General features: G+C 31.1%; 3 protein-coding genes and 1 long non-coding RNA gene across 9 annotated transcripts; 1 reads left to right on the top strand and 3 right to left on the bottom strand.

The window, feature by feature from the left end:
- Positions 1-727: 727 nt before the first annotated feature.
- Positions 728-2,916, bottom strand: LOC123268899 (integrator complex subunit 12). 3 transcript variants are annotated; one of them, XM_044734343.1, is made up of 5 exons: positions 2,703-2,916; positions 2,062-2,584; positions 1,564-1,929; positions 1,294-1,351; positions 728-1,229 (listed from the first exon to the last, which is right to left on the bottom strand). In XM_044734343.1, the coding sequence occupies exons 2-5, from the start codon at positions 2,218-2,220 to the stop codon at positions 1,024-1,026; spliced, it is 789 nt and encodes a 262-aa protein (XP_044590278.1). In that variant the 5' UTR covers positions 2,221-2,584; positions 2,703-2,916; the 3' UTR covers positions 728-1,023. The 3 variants fall into 3 exon arrangements, with proteins under 3 accessions (XP_044590278.1, XP_044590277.1, XP_044590279.1); XM_044734342.1 differs by having other exon boundaries at positions 2,707-2,916; XM_044734344.1 differs by having other exon boundaries at positions 728-1,214; positions 2,062-2,915.
- Positions 2,917-3,416: 500 nt separating this feature from the next.
- LOC123268904 lies at positions 3,417-4,025 on the bottom strand. The gene is made up of 2 exons (XR_006510327.1): positions 3,843-4,025; positions 3,417-3,710 (listed from the first exon to the last, which is right to left on the bottom strand). It is a non-coding gene; the product is annotated as an uncharacterized LOC123268904 (long non-coding RNA).
- Positions 4,026-4,885: 860 nt separating this feature from the next.
- LOC123268901 (zinc finger Ran-binding domain-containing protein 2-like) lies at positions 4,886-15,722 on the bottom strand. Of its 2 annotated transcripts, none has more exons than XM_044734348.1 (6): positions 15,384-15,722; positions 15,217-15,269; positions 15,003-15,084; positions 14,438-14,777; positions 14,278-14,365; positions 4,886-4,986 (listed from the first exon to the last, which is right to left on the bottom strand). In XM_044734348.1, exons 1-6 carry the CDS (start codon positions 15,455-15,457, stop codon positions 4,886-4,888), a joined length of 738 nt encoding a protein of 245 aa, XP_044590283.1. In that variant the 5' UTR covers positions 15,458-15,722. The 2 variants fall into 2 exon arrangements, with proteins under 2 accessions (XP_044590283.1, XP_044590282.1); XM_044734347.1 differs by lacking the exon at positions 4,886-4,986 and adding an exon at positions 13,070-13,361 and having other exon boundaries at positions 14,262-14,365; positions 15,384-15,707.
- On the top strand, positions 4,929-11,298 carry LOC123268891 (probable serine/threonine-protein kinase yakA). Of its 3 annotated transcripts, none has more exons than XM_044734327.1 (7): positions 4,929-5,372; positions 5,449-5,657; positions 6,853-7,521; positions 8,250-8,700; positions 8,791-8,998; positions 9,086-9,503; positions 9,546-11,298. In XM_044734327.1, the coding sequence occupies exons 1-7, from the start codon at positions 5,081-5,083 to the stop codon at positions 11,112-11,114; spliced, it is 3,816 nt and encodes a 1,271-aa protein (XP_044590262.1). In that variant the 5' UTR covers positions 4,929-5,080; the 3' UTR covers positions 11,115-11,298. The 3 variants fall into 3 exon arrangements, with proteins under 3 accessions (XP_044590262.1, XP_044590260.1, XP_044590259.1); XM_044734325.1 differs by having other exon boundaries at positions 9,543-11,298; XM_044734324.1 differs by having other exon boundaries at positions 9,086-11,298.
- Positions 15,723-16,144: the final 422 nt, after the last annotated feature.

Raw genomic sequence — 16,144 nt, 5'->3', positions numbered from 1 at the left:
TAAATGAAATAAAATTGTCAATTGTCCATGTATGTACAAGTTGTTCATGTACTTGAAGACTTTATAACAAAATAATAATAATAATTATAATTATAACATTAATATTAATGATAATGAAAATACAGTTGTAAAGTTGCTGACTTTTTTTTTTAATACTCGTGTGTGCCCATACTCATTGTATTCTATATATAAAAAAAAAAAAAGAAAATATCCATGTAAATAATATCCGATTCCCTCTCCAGCACTTTAGATTATAAGTCACGTACACACACGATAAAGTAAACAATTGATAAGTTTATTGATATAAATTAAAAGGATGGATTAAATGAACAAAAGTTAACGAAATGATTCTTGCCAAATTTTCATGGGACGTAGGAACAAACTTGATTAAAATTGCAAAAAGTATATTGGTATTATAAATAATTGTTTTATTTATTAAAAAAAAAAAAAAAAAAAGAATGAAAAAATCAAATACTGCTTCTCTACAATTAATTACTGTTTAATATTATATTTATTAATAAAATAGACAAAAAAGAAAATTTTATCTTATTATTTTTTTAGTGCAAACGTTTGAATGAATGAAATTTGTTGATGAAAAAAATTTAGCTCACACCCAATTAATTACTTTTTATTTTTAAAAATTGAAATTATATTTGAAAAAAGAAATTCGTTCAATTTTGGAGCTTAATTTAATTAAAAAAATAATTTTTCTTGTTAAAAAGAAATGGATATTTGTATAATCTTGTTTGTAAAATTCAGCAAAGATAAGAAATAGAATTATATTTTCCTCGCGATTGTACAAACAGCAGCTTCTAGGCTTGCTATAAAAATGAAGAATCAGCAAATTTTAATCCTAAGCTGCTGAAAGAAAACCAAATATTCCTTATCTGTCTTTAATAACCTTTCGTAAAATTTACTAAAATATTAATTTTAATAGAATCCGACAAAAAATTTTAAATTTCACTCTTTAAAAATGTAAACGTGTGAAAGTAATTTTTACTAGTATGTACAATTATAATTAACCTAGTCAGCATTTGATTTTGACTTGTAAGTTTTATCTGAACTCTTCGAGGAAGACGAAGGACTAGAGTGTTTGCTAGATGATCGTTTGTCTTTCGACTTTTTCGCAACTTCTTTGAACCTTTTATCACCTCCGATGATATTTATATTTGGTATTAATTTCGATGAAGATTCACTCGAGCTTTTATATTTTTCTGAGTGTTTTTGACCTAAAAAAATGAATAATTTCAGTTCTTGATTAAAAAAAAAAAAATACTCGACAAGTTAACTTACTTGAACTCTTTTTATCTTTTTTAGAGTCTGGTTTTGGAGAACCTTTTTCTTTTATCGGCTAAAAAAATTTAATCATCATTAACAAAAAAAAATCAAGACTTATAAAATATAAAATTAAAATGATACTAAAGTTTAAAAAAAAAAATCTTACAATAAAAAAAATGATTTAAAAAATTTCCACAAATAATTTTTTTTTAATTTTCACGTGGGAATTTTTTTTCATAATAATTTGATTGCTATAAAATTATAAAAAATTTTTTAATAAAATACCTGATGAGCTTTGATACATTGCGAACAATACCAAATATGTTTAGGTACATCTATTTGCGAGTCCTGTATCACGGGAGAGTGACACTCTTGATGATAAAGCGAGTGACAATCCGCACATTCAACAAGCCTGTTCCTCGCGCCGACGTCCATGCCCTTGCAGACCACGCAAGTTAAATCATCCTCTAGAATTTCTGCAAGATTATCTTCCTCGATTTCAGATATGTCAGGCGGAGTGTCACGTGCTGGAATTTCTTCCACAGAGTCGCTTTTACTAAACTTTGCTGAGTGTTTAGAGGAGCTGGAACTTTTGCTTTTTTTACTGCTGCAGCTACTGTGGTCACTTAGGACTGGTTCTTCGATAGTGTACTATTAAAAATAAATTTAATTAATTAAAAATAAATTTATTTAATAAAAAATTAATTTGTTTAATCAAAAATTAATTTGTTTAATCAAAAATTATTTTTAAAATTCAAAACTAATTAATAAAAATTAAAATACCTTTTTATGCAAAACATTGCAAAGCATTTTAGAAAATCCATGTTTCTGTTTGATGGCTTCATCTAGCAGAGTCCTCAGTTGGTCCATCGAGTCTTTATTGCTAGAATGGAGTAATCTCAATCCTTGTACAAATTGTGGATCCAGTTCTAATTGCGTCATTTTTTACAAATTTAAATTTAATTTTTTTTTTTTTTTGATTATTTAATTCTGCTCCTATTTAATTAGTCCTGCTCCAAGTCTCCAAGACAGCTGACGTTTATTTAGAGGTTATGACAAGTATCAATAAAAAGTAAATAAAAAGTAAATAAAAAGTAAATAACCTCTGCTCTGAATTTTATACCCAAATTTCTATTTTAATTTTCATTAAAATAGTTTTAATTTTGATTAATTTCATTTATTGCTCAATGCAAAAATTAGCTAATCAGTGGATGTATATAAATATGTACATGTATATACAAATATATTACAGACATGTGTATGTACAAGTATATAATAGTTTTAATGATGTCTGATGCGTCTAGGTCTGAAAATATGTACAGATATTTATAACCATCAAATTATATTTATAAATGTTGATAAAAAGTAAAAAAATGAGAGCAAATGGCGGCATTTGCGGTAGTTGTATTTATAATTGTACGTACATACATATATTTGTAAGTGTACAATATACTATACACATATATAATACTTATGTTCGCCAACCCCCTTTTTTCTTGTTAATCAAGAATTCAGGTTTAGTGCTCTTGTATCATCTCCAAGCATAAATTCAATCCTCATTAAATATTTTCGAGACGGCGATTTAATACAAAAACAATGAAATTAATTTAATAAAATATTATTTTACTATTGATTTATTTTTTAAATAATTTTAAATTACTATATTGTATTCCAGGATCTGTAAATAAAAAGAATTTTATTTTAAAAAATTAAAAAGCTGACCTACTATTTTTATAATAATTAATTATAAATTAATTTAACAGATACTTAATAATTTTTTTAACAAATAAACGATAGCACAAAAAAATTGACTTAAAGATTTAAATAAATTAAAAATGCAATTTTTTTTAAGTAAAATTAAAAATGACATTAAAGTTAGCTGTCACTTGACCAATTTTTAATTTTATTTTACAATTAAATTATTTTAAAAAAATTACATTTTTAATTTTTTTAAATTTCTACATGTCAACTTTTTTTTCTTATTTTTTTTGCCATAATTTATTTGTTAACGTTAAAAAGTTATAAAAATTTTTAAATATCTGCTAAATTAATTGTCATGATTAAAAAATGATCAAGTAACTGCTACTTTAATGTCAAGGAAAAAAAAAAAAATTTGACATGAAAATAATATTTTTTTTAATAATGTAATATTAAAAAAATAAAACTATTTATTGTCGGTCCGCTATTTTGAGTATCATTATCGAAGATCTTGGATGAAAGTAGCCGCTAACTATATCAATAAGCAGAGCTACTAACAATTGTACCACCATCACACTAGCAACAAGAATATCATCCATACATATTTAAGAGTTTAATTCTTGCTCTCTTTTCCTTCTTTCCAATCTCCTCCATGTTTATCCTTTTTTTACCTACAGGTACAATAAATTTATCTTGTTTCCTTATTCAAATAATACAAAAATAGCGCCATCTCACTGAAAAGGTAAATATAATTAGTAGTGGTATTTAAACTTCATAATTATATTATTTAAATAAACTAAAATAATAATAATAATAATAATAATATTAAGATAAATAAAACAAGTTTATAATTAATAAAAACAAACTTTAGGTTTAAAGTTGATATAAAAACAAACAGTTCTGGTGAGAATAAGTTAAACGTTTATCGTTTTGGAGTTAAGTTGTCTGGTTTCCCAACTAACGAACTTCAGTGAAGGAGTGAGAGAGCGAGAGAGCGGCTGGTAGTTGGCAACCGTGCGTAAAAGAAATAAATAATCAAAGTGACCATGAAGAGTGACAAATAAAAGTTGTGTGGAGCAAGAGAAAGAAGAATGCTGTGTTTTAAGTGATAGTTGTATTATTAAATATATACTCCATATATATATATACATATACATGTACTATATATACATACATAAATATATATGACAAATATATATATGTGTGGAGGGTACACATCTCGGTGATATATATTTAATAATTGTTATGTGTACATTAAGCTTCCATTATTATTATTTATAAGTATGTTTACGAATATTTGAAACAACAATTGTTACTTGTAAGATGTAATATCAAGTAAGTACTTTATTTTGAAGAGCCAGCCAGTTTGGTACGTAGTTGTGCGGGAAGGTGGTAGTGAAGGTGTTGAAAAAAAGGGACAAGAGTAAAACGTGGTCGCAAGTTACTTTTAAGACGCGCGAGTTTGCTTATTAATTTATACAAGTGTTTATCTGGGTTTAGTTTGACTGATCATGTTCCGATTGCTGCTGGTCATTTCGGAATATCGGAGGCTGGATGGGTGATTATGTTGCCAACTGATGCCGCATTGTAAGTTTTATTATTTATTTATTTAATACTTTATTAAATATAACTATTTTATTATAATTATTGTTTTATTTTTATTTTTGACAGATTTCAAGATTGATTGATGAGTTGTGATTTGACGGCTTGGAAAGTTTTTAGCGGGTGAATTTGTGAAAGATGACGACCAGTCGCTTGGATATTGAGTGTTTTGGTTAGCTTATTTATTAATTAAATGCATTATCCAGTGGTTTATTTTAAAGCAAACTTTAGAAATTGCTACCGTGGAATTATTTCCACAGATAATTTTAATGTAGCTGGAGTTTGTCTGGTTAAAAGACTTTTGTATTTATAAATCACAGGAGTGATCTCCATTTTTGTTTTTTTTTTTGTGCGCTTTTAACCTCAATCTTTTGGTTCGAGCTGAGGATTGTTTATGGTACGTACGCCAAGATACCCCGGAGTATAATGAGTATAATGAGGCTCTTAATTAAAAAATCAGCTGTTGATGTTTGACATTTAACCGCAACAAATATCTTGAGCCATGAAAACAGAAAAAAGTAAGGCCAACGAGTCGAGTTGTATTTCGAGCACCGTCGTCAAGGAGGAGCCTGACGGTGATGCGGTTAAGATCAAAGAGGAAGCGCCTGGTGGAAACCACGACGACGTCCCCGTCAACGATGACACCACCGAGTGTCCTCGTGACCCGGGGCTGGACCCAGCCAATGGGGATAATAATATGCCCGCGGATGCTCAAAACGGCAACGGAGGACAGTCTATGATCGGGCTGGTCAAGCAGGAAAGTGATCATAATCCCAGTGATGATATTTCCAGTGGTATGTTTTTTTTTTCTTAATGTTTTATTGGATGTTTTAAAAAATTGGAGTTTATTTTTGGTGTTATTATTTGCAGATGGTATCCAACCGTTGGTTAGCAATGTACTTGCTAAACAAATGGGCAGTGGAACTGGTGGTGAGGCCCAGTATATGCAGCAGCAAAGCCAAATATTTGTTTTTTCGACGATATTAGCGAATAAAGGCGCTGAAGCTGTTTTACAAGGACAATTTCCCTCTATTATTGCTTATCATTGTTCTCAAACTTCAACTAAAAAATTTCTCGAGGTATGTTTAATCTATATTATTAAGAGAATAAACAAAAATTTTGTATCAAGGATAGTTATATGATAATATCGGTTTTTTTAAGTGAAATTTAGTTTCATTGCAAAGGTCTTGATTTGAATTTCTGTCTTTTCAATGTTTCATATCAGTTTTACTGATAGTCAATTTATTATTACTAAGTATTACGGCTGCATTCAAAAATGCTCTATGTCTAGATACATAATTAAGAAATGACCTTTTATCTTGTGAACTATTGACATTTTTAAAGATATAAACTCATCTCGATGTTACACTCATTAAGGCCTTTCATTTGAGTACCCACATCAATTTTTCATATATTTTATATATTTATATATTTCACAAATACCACATATATAAAATATATAAAAAATGCCATGAGGGTACTCAAATGAAAAGTCTCGATGAGTGTAACATCGGGATGAGCTTATATCTTTAAAAATGTCAATAATTAAGAAATGACCTTTTATCTTGTGAAATATTGACATTTTTAAAGATATAAACTCATCCCGATGTTGCACTTATCGAGACCTTTCATTTGAGTACCCACATCAATTTTTCATATATTTTATATATTTATATATATAATATATATGAAAATGCATGTGGGTACTCAAATGAAAGCTCTTGATAAGTGTAACATCGTGATGAGCTTATATCTTCAAAAACGTCAATATTAAAAAAAGTACAGTGCAATTTAACAAAAGTGATTATTTAATAAAGCAAAATTTCATTTATTTATAGTTCACAAGTCACGGCAGTCACATAGTGACTGCAAAGTTGCTAGTTTTTATTTATTTTGTTAGTTATTCAAAAATTAATTTAAGATTTTTTACGGGATATTTTACACACTTTTCGTAATTAGTAAACATAATAGTATGAGTAAAGTAAGATACCTATTATATACAATGATACTTAGTATAAAAACTCACATTAAAAATTATTTAATTACAATTTCTCTGTCAATAAAATTATTATGATAAAAACTAGTGATTAAGTAACACTATAAAAAAAATAGTAGACATTTACAAGATAGTCAAGGTTACGAATTCAATTAATGATCAAAGTCAATGTCAATTAGATAAACCGACTTCAGATTATTATAATTATTGTGTAATTATAATTAATTAATTAATATAATTATTATTGTAATAACTATTATTTTTATTGCTCATTACAGAGACATCCAAATAAAGTAGCCCAGTTTCGGCAAAATCCTGCCCAATGGTTAAACAATTTGGCGGTAATGAAGCAAAAGAGTGGTGGTGGTCACCCGCCACCACCAAACAGCGGCTTTCCGACGGAACAACCGCCAGATTTGCCAGTCCTCGACCCTAACGCTCCGTCGTTTTGGAATGACCAGTCCAATTTAAGAAGCCTGAATGGTAGCAATACCATGGGTAACCCCGAGTCTTCGTTGGACGATACAAATTTAGACGTGCCTTGCCTTGTGCCGAATTCCCCAGGAAATCCGGCGAATAATCAAAATCCTAATACGACGATAGGTCCTAACTCACTACTGGGTGGATCAACAAGTCCAGGTCCAGGCGGACTACAGCCGTCGTTACAAGGTGTAAAGGTTCCTGACGAAAATTTAACGCCACAGCAAAGACAGCACCGAGAAAATTCCCTCGCGACGATAAGGAAAATGCAGATGATGTTTTTTGCTGAGCAACAAAAAGACGATCCGAATGCCCAGATGGATCCATCACAACCGGGACTGCCGATGCCTCCTGGGGGCATTCCTGGAAATATGCCGCCTGTTAGTACATCCGGAGGTCCCGGTCCAAATAACATTGACTGGAACGTAAATAAATTCCAGCAGTCATTTTTAGACGGAAAAAATAAAGTAAGTTTTTTATTTTTATTAAAATATAAACGTAAATAAATTAATTCATATCATTCTCATCAATAATCAATTTATGATCATAAGTATTAAGCTGCATTCGAAAAGCTGCTCTATCTCTAGACACGTAATTAAGAAATGACCTTGTATCTCGTGAACTGTTGACATTTTTAAAGATATAAACTCGTCCTGATTTTACACTCATCGAGACCTTTCATTTGAGTACCCACATCAACTTTTCATATATTTATATATTTCACAAATACCATATATATAAAATATATCAAAAATGCCATGTGGGTACTCAAATGAAAGGCCTCGATGTGTGTAACATCGGGATGAGCTTATATCTTTAAAAATGTAAGTAATTAAGAAATGACCTTTTATCTTGTGAAATATTGACATTTTTAAAGATATAAGCTCATCTTGATGTTACACTCATCAAGACCTTTCATTTAAGTACCCACATCAATTTTATATATATATATATATATGAAAAATATATAAAAATGCATGTGGGTACTCAAATGAAAGCTCTTGATGGCTGTAACCTCGGGATGAGCTTATATCTTTAAAAACGTCAATAGTTAAAAAAGTCCAGTACAATTTAACAAAAGTCATTATTTAATAAAGCAAAATTTTATTTATTTAACGTTTATAAATTACGGCAGTCACATAGTGACTGCAAGCTTGCTAGTAGTTTTTAAATTAATAAAATTATTTTTTTTTAGAGTGGAATAGGAAGTCCTGGATCAGTATCACTGCGTGGATCGGGTATGATGGCCGGTATGCCGCGGAGTCAAGGACCTCCGCCGCCTTACCACCAGACAACGCGGTCAGCCAGTGTGCCAATCGCGACCCAAAGTCCAAACCCGTCCTCGCCGAACAATCCGACGAGTAACCTGTCGTTGCCATCACCGCGAGCGAACTCAGCGCTCAACTCTCCTGCTGACTGCAATCGGCAGTTTCAGCTGACGTCTCAGCGGCCCGGACACTTGCCAGGGCAGAGTCCGACTAGTCAGGATTCGCCAAACCCCGGTTCGCAGTCCGCTACGTCTACCACGAGATTAAATCATAGTAATCCTGGGACTCCGGTTTCACACTCACATTTAACCTCACTCAGTCCCAGTAATACACCACAAAAAGAGTCTTCTCTTGAATTTCCTTCTAATCAATCCAATGGTAATTATTTTTTTTTATTTATTCATTAATTATACATACTATTATTAAGTATAAATAAAATATAAATACTTATTAATAATTTTTTAACAGTGGATAATATGTTTGGCCGGACGCTGCAAACACTAGCTCAACAGAAGCAACAGCACGGTGGTATGGTGAATGCAGCTGGCGTTAAAGAAGCAAGCTTGATGCCTGTACCAAGTCCTCAGCAGATAACATATATTAATTCATTTGAGGGACAAGAACTCACCATCCAAAAACAGCCTAATACTAGTTTAAAGGACGGTAATCTTCAAAAGTAAGTATTTATTTATTTAAATATTTATTATGCATACTTCATATTTTATCTTTTAGCAAAAATATAATTTTATTTTTTTATGTTCAGTAACAACAACGTCAACAACACAGACATGTCTGGAAGACTAGTATCCGGTAATATGGACAACAATAACCAGTATCCAGCAAGATCCGAGGGTTCAAGTCCGTCGATGGACAGCATGAACCGCGGGTTCGGTGCTTCCTTACACAGTCCTCACACGCCACACACGCCTCACACTCCAGGTAACGGCGCGCCTCAGACTCCAGTGGACGTGAAACCCAACAAATCTTCCGCTAGCGCACAAAGCAGTCCAGTGCCGATGAACCCCATGTCAGACAGCATGGGACCTCCAAGAACGGTACCTGCCTCGCCTAATACTAAGCCTGAAACATCACCGCCTTCTTCCAAGGAGCTTCAGCCGCCTCCGCAGCAGTCGCAGCCTCAAGTAGTACAACCACCGCCGCAGCAGCAACAGCAGCAGCAGCAGCAACAACAACAACAGCAGCAGCAGCAACAACAACAACAACAACAGCAGCAACAACAACAACAACAACAACAACAACAGCAGCAACAACAACAACAACAACAACAACAACAACAACAACAACAGCAGCAGCAAATGCCGCCCCAACAAATGCAACAGCCTCCAACGCAGCAGCAGCCTCCAGGACTAAACCAACAAAACAACCCAACGAATAACTCCGGGCCACCAATGGGCAACCAGATGGGCCACTTTCCCTGTAGTAGAGCCAACCAGCCAGACAATCAACCTCTCGATCCAAACAACATGAGAGGCCGTCTCGGTGGTATGTCTATGAACCACAGTGGTCCATTCATGAACATGGGAGGTGATCCTATCACCTCGCTAGCACAAATGAGCCAACAGCTGTCCAACACCGTGGCGAGCAACGCAGTGGGCAACGACGGCGGGCCAATGCATTCCGGCAACCCCGGTATGATGCCTTTCAACAATCCGCACAACATGCACATGATGCAAATGAGCGGCGGAGAAATGAACGGGGGCTGTCATATGGGTGGCGGAGTAAATGAACCCAACGACGTCAGTGGAATGTGTATGGGCCTAGGAGGACCTCCCGGAGGGAGCTACAGTCCGACAACATCTCACACAGGGAGTCCAGTTGGGCCTAACAAAATATCTCACTCCATGATGAGTCACGGTGGAATGATGGGACACAATGGTCCTCCAGGTCCTGGAGGTGGTGGGTACGGGGGCGATCACGCGCCACCTCCCAGACTGATGGGACAGCACATGGGTGGGCCCAGTCCCTACAATGGAGCTAACATCCAGGTGAAACCCAGCGCTCCAAACACAATACAGTACTTACCCGCGAGGCCGAACGTCGGGCATCCTCCCCGTGGGCCGCCGAGTCTTGACTTTCTTCCGCGTTTTGGCAATTCCATTAGCAACATGGAGAACAAAATGCAGCAGTCGCCGTCTGTTAATCTACAGTACTTCCCGAACGGCTGCATGCCCAACAACATGGGTGGAGGACCGCCGCAACCTCCTCAGCACTCTGTAGGCATGCCACCGGGCAATATGGGCGGTGGGCTTCCTGGTATGGGACCTGGTGGAGGTTTAGGCCCTCCAAGAATGGACGGTAGCCAGCAAATGAATCCCAACATGCATCCGTCTATGAGGCCGTCCGTCGGCAATATGCGTCCTCAGCCGAACATGATGCGCATGCAGCAGCACATGGTTGGTGGTGGTGTCTTCCCCGGCAGTCCGATGGATCCTGACAAAGTCTTCCCGCCGGATATGGTGCCGCAGAATCAGGTTCCTAATCAGAATCCCGGGATGTATGGACCTGCTGGCAAAGGTCCTATGGGATTAGGACCTCCTCCAGACGCCTCCCAACCGCTTCCTCCCAGCATGGGTGGCGGAACGGGGAACTTCAAGAACAGCCCTTTCGTCGGCGGTGGACCCACTATGAACGATCCTAATTACGCCCAACAATTTCATAACTTCCAGCAGCAATTGTACGCGACTGGAACGAGAGGCAGTGGCCCGCCTCATCCCAGTCTTCATCCACCGCCAAACTCCCACGCGCATCAACAGTTCTTCATGCCTAAATAAAATATACAGGACTACTTGTGCTGGTAAAAAAAAAATAATAATAATAATAAATAAATTTAAATGCCGATCGTTCAAGAACTGATTTAAATACTAAATATTAAATATGAATGATGAGCGAGCGTGTGAACGAATCGGGCCTTTTTTTTATTATCGATAGAAGTAATTAAATTAATAATAAAAGTATGGAAAATAAATAAATTTAGAATAATGATTATTCCCTCGCTACCACTTTCGCGAGTCTCTCCAATGCAACAACGGTGTTCCGTGCAATATAATAATAATTAATAATTAATTATTGTCATTATTAATTAATATATAATTATTATTAACTATATTCTTATTATTGATTATAATAATAATAATAATAATAATAATTATAATTGTTTTATTCGTTAGTATCTCCACGTGGGTATTCGGCTGCGATATATTATAAACATTGTAAATTCTCTCATACGTCATCTATTATTATTATTTAAATAATTGTACGGCTTACAAGTTAATTGGTGATATATATTGAGGGTGGTGTGTTAATAATGATATTATTAATAATAATAATAATAATGACGTAGTATTGTAAATATTTGTGTAAAATCAGGCTTATCTGTCCGAATAGTACATTGTTAATTGTATCGCTCGGAATGCACGTGTCATTAATATTGTTGTATGAGATTTGAAAAATGCGAATGTGGTATTACATTGCTAACATCTTTAATTTTTATTATTTTATTACTGATATTATTATTATTATTATTATTGTTATTATTATTATTATTATTATTATTATTATTATTATTATTATTATTATTATTATTATTATTAATACGGTAATGGATACACTAGTATGATTATAACAAAGAGAAATTTTTAACGATCTCTAAAAATAATTTTTTTTTTAAACTACATTTGATTTAAGAGCCAAGTGAAGAATCGAATGACTCCATTGACATGAAATTATTTTTATTATTATTATTATTATTATTATTATTCATGTCGTCGTTGACATGTGAATGAAATTTATAGATTAGATATATATTTATAAGAGCAGATAATTTAGTTAATAATAACTAAATTGTTTTTAAAAATTATTTTTTTTAATTTTAATTGTAAAATTAAATAACTTTTTAACGAGGAGAAAATTTAACAGGCTCAAAATAAATTTCGTAATTGTATATATACGCGATTATATATTAATAATCCCATCCATATTACATAACTTGGATAGTTATCCGTCTCTTTTATTCTTAATCCCAATTATTATTATTATTATTATTGTTATTATTATTATTATTTAATTTTTTGTAATAAATATCCGCATAATTATAACTTGCATATAAAAAAACATTAATTATTAGTAATAATAATTATGATAACAATTAGTAATTGTTATTATCATGGTTATTATTATTATTATTTTAATATTATGTATGAAATAATTAAATAATAATGGTAATAATAATAACTGACTAATTATGTTGTTGATGAATGATTTTTATTATAAAATGAAAAATAAAGAATATTTACAAGATGAATAAATAAAAAAAAAAAATGAAAAATAAGTCAAGTGCATAGAAGTCACTTTCAGCAAATGTTATTGTATTGATTGTAGTAATTTTAGTAGATGGTGAGAAAAGATGATTGTTTTTTTTTCTTCAATTAAATGATCCTACCGCAACACACAAATTTATTAATTATTATTATAATGTATTATAGAGTTCATTAAAATGATGTTTTTAATATTTAAATAATATTCTTTTTTTTTATTCCTTACAATTCTCTAATAAATATTAAAGCTTTAATTATTAAATAATTTTCTTTATTAAATTAGGACTGGAATTTTTAAATTAAAAAAAAATCTAATGCAGTTTGTTATAAAAAAATCGTCTATTGATTTATGTAATTTATTTTTTAAATATCACTTAACACTCTAATATTTCAAATAATAATCAATTTATCGCTCTATAATTATGATTTTATATTTTTTAATTAAATATATTAGAGTGTCGACTGTTAGAATATCACAATGATAAATTTAACGCGCATATGCTAAAATTTTACTTTCATACTCCTATAATTTTTAAGGAAGTATGATCTAATTTAAATCATAGTCCTCTGCGAGCAAATATACATATTATATATAATATAATAATTTCAAATCTTTATTATCTATCATTCAATTAATCAATTGATTAGTTAATTAATTAATCATCAAAGCTTGTGGCATTTTTCGAGCTCCAGTCTCCTTTTCATCTGAAAAAAATTAAAACAAAAAATCGTGTACTTATTTAAAGTCTATTATACTTCTAAGACTTATCAATTACTAGGTGATATAAGTACTGAGGTATTTAATTGAAGTATTATAGTTATTCGTAAGGTTATCAGTGCGATCTAACTAATAAATTACACAATCCCGAATGGAAGTAAACCTGTTAAAAGCCTTTCACTCACTGGAAGTTTTCGATCGGTAGTAAACTATCATAAAATCGAATTATGAATTAAAAAAAAATGAGTAATTATTTACAAGTAGGGTCAAACTCATTTTTAGCCATATCTAGGTGGAAAATTAACATTTTCAAATTTTTTTTTTATTATGAAAAAAAATGTCGTGAAAGAAAAAAATAAAGATTTCGATAACTTTTTTATCTTTAAAAGTTGGAAAAAATTTTGGCTCTTTTTTTGGATAAAATTCCTATTTTATCTTTTTTTGATGGTTTTAATATATATTTTTTTTATTTTAAAAGTACATAAAAAAATAATTTAAAAAAAAAAAAAGTTGAATATCACAATTTTCTATAAAATTTATAAAATTCGTTAAAATTGTGATAATCAACTTTTTTTTTTAATTGTTCATTTTTTTATGAATTAAAAAAAATATATCAATAAAATCAAATAGAAATTTCGTTTAAGAGAATAAAAATTAAAATGGTTAATTTCACTAATAAATATTTATTAAAAAATGAATTTTTACCAAGCGATAAATTTAAATAAAATGAAATAAAATTTTATGTCAACTCCCGTGAGATAAAAGTACGCGTTTACCTTGAGCGTTGTTTGTCAGTATAATTATCATTGATACTAAAAGAGTAATGAACAACTAAGTGCACTCATAATACTTAAATAAAAAAAAATATTTTTCATAAATAAGTAAACCTTTTTTTCTGCGGAACGAAATCATCCCATTCACTCAAATCATATTTTGATAAATCTCCTTCTTCATCGTCGTCTTCATCTTCATTTTCTTCTTCATCATCATACTGCAAATTATAATAATTAATTATTAATTATTAATAGTAATAAAATTATCATGAATTGCAAAGATTACTTACATTACTTTTAACTTTATCACGCAGCGCGGAATCATCAGCTATTTTATCATCACTAGAATCTTTTGACTTACTCCTCGGCGAGCTACTGTACTTGGAATCCTTAGAATCATCATCAGAGCGATCGATTTTTCTTTTCTTGCGTCGCCTACCGAACTCATCGTACTCGTCATCGTCGTCATTTCGTCGTTCTTTGTACTCGACTACTCCTCGATCATTGTAACCACCTCCATAGCCAGTTCGCTCTTCAACTTCACCAAATTTAGGTGCATTGCACATATTACATTGCTGTCGTCTTGCCCAGTTGACGTTACCACATTTGCTACACTGCCAATCATCAGCACTAAATACAGAAAAATTATTTTATTAATCAACTATTTATTACTAAAATTAAAAATTAACATCTGATAATTTTTAGTTTTATTTTAAAAATAAATTAGCGCCAAAAAAATATTTTATAAAATTTCTACATGCAGAAATTTTTTTTAATAAATTTTTTATTAAATAAAATTTTAAAAAATTATCAAATGTCTTTCAATGACAGCCTCATATATTATCGATAAATTACCTAAATAATCCGCGACTTTTTTCAGCAGCAACTTTACCTATCTCTTGACCGAGTTTTTTCTTCTTAGCATACTCTCCTCTATCTACAACAAAACAATTCCAATTAATTGAATAATTAATACTAAATTATATTATATCGTATTATAAAATAGTAAAATATTTAAAATTGACTTAATACATAATAAAAAAAAAAAATATAGATTTATTTTTAATACCTTTTCCACAGCGATTGCAAGAATTGCGTCTGGCAAAGTTGACATTTCCACACCTGTAAACGTTAAAAAAAATGATTAGCAAATTAACTGATAAATAAATAATTAAAATACCTCAACAGCTAAGTAAACAAATAATTGAAAATACTAAATACAATAACAATACTAACTGTGAATCAGGACAGAGCCAATCGCCATCGTTGATACTTCGCTGACTATCATCTTCACTTTTAATCCCATCCATCGTACTAACTTATTTTTTAATTCTACGGATTGTTTATTAACAACTAATTATATGACACCTATTAATTATAACTTTAAAAATTCTTAGCCTATATGACACTATCAAGAGCGTATTTAAAAAAATACAAATAAATATCATTAAATATTTGGATATGTGAACATTTTAAGGTGTCACGATTTAATTCGCGTTTATTGATATTTTATAAAGTCTAATGACTAACACTTGATAAACTAATTTATTTATTGATATTGTTTTTATTTAATATTTTTGTTTTGAATAAAAATAGTACGGCTATTTGGTATTTGGAATTTTAATATTTTTATTAAAAATAAAGTACCGAATGCACTAGACTAAATATAATATAGTTATAAATATATCACCAAATATATTTATATATTTAAATCTATGTGTATGTACATACAGTATGTAGAGTAGAATAGGTAATAATTGGAATTAGCAAATATTTTTTTGCAATAAAGATCAGAAATAAAAAGAAATATATTAACTCACAAGAGGATATATAAAATGTGTTAAATGTATCGACCGAATAAGATGGTACGGAGATAATAATCCATTTTATCGACACTTATTTTATTTCTATGTATTTTTATGTTAGAGCGACTACAACGCCATTGGTAGTTAGTGTCATTACATAGAAACTGACAAATTATACTTAAGAGTGAAGTT

The sequence above is a fragment of the Cotesia glomerata genome, linkage group LG7 (genome assembly GCF_020080835.1).
Source record: "Cotesia glomerata isolate CgM1 linkage group LG7, MPM_Cglom_v2.3, whole genome shotgun sequence".
Lineage (NCBI taxonomy): Eukaryota > Metazoa > Arthropoda > Insecta > Hymenoptera > Braconidae > Cotesia > Cotesia glomerata.
This window is presented reverse-complemented; position numbering and strand designations above follow the sequence as displayed.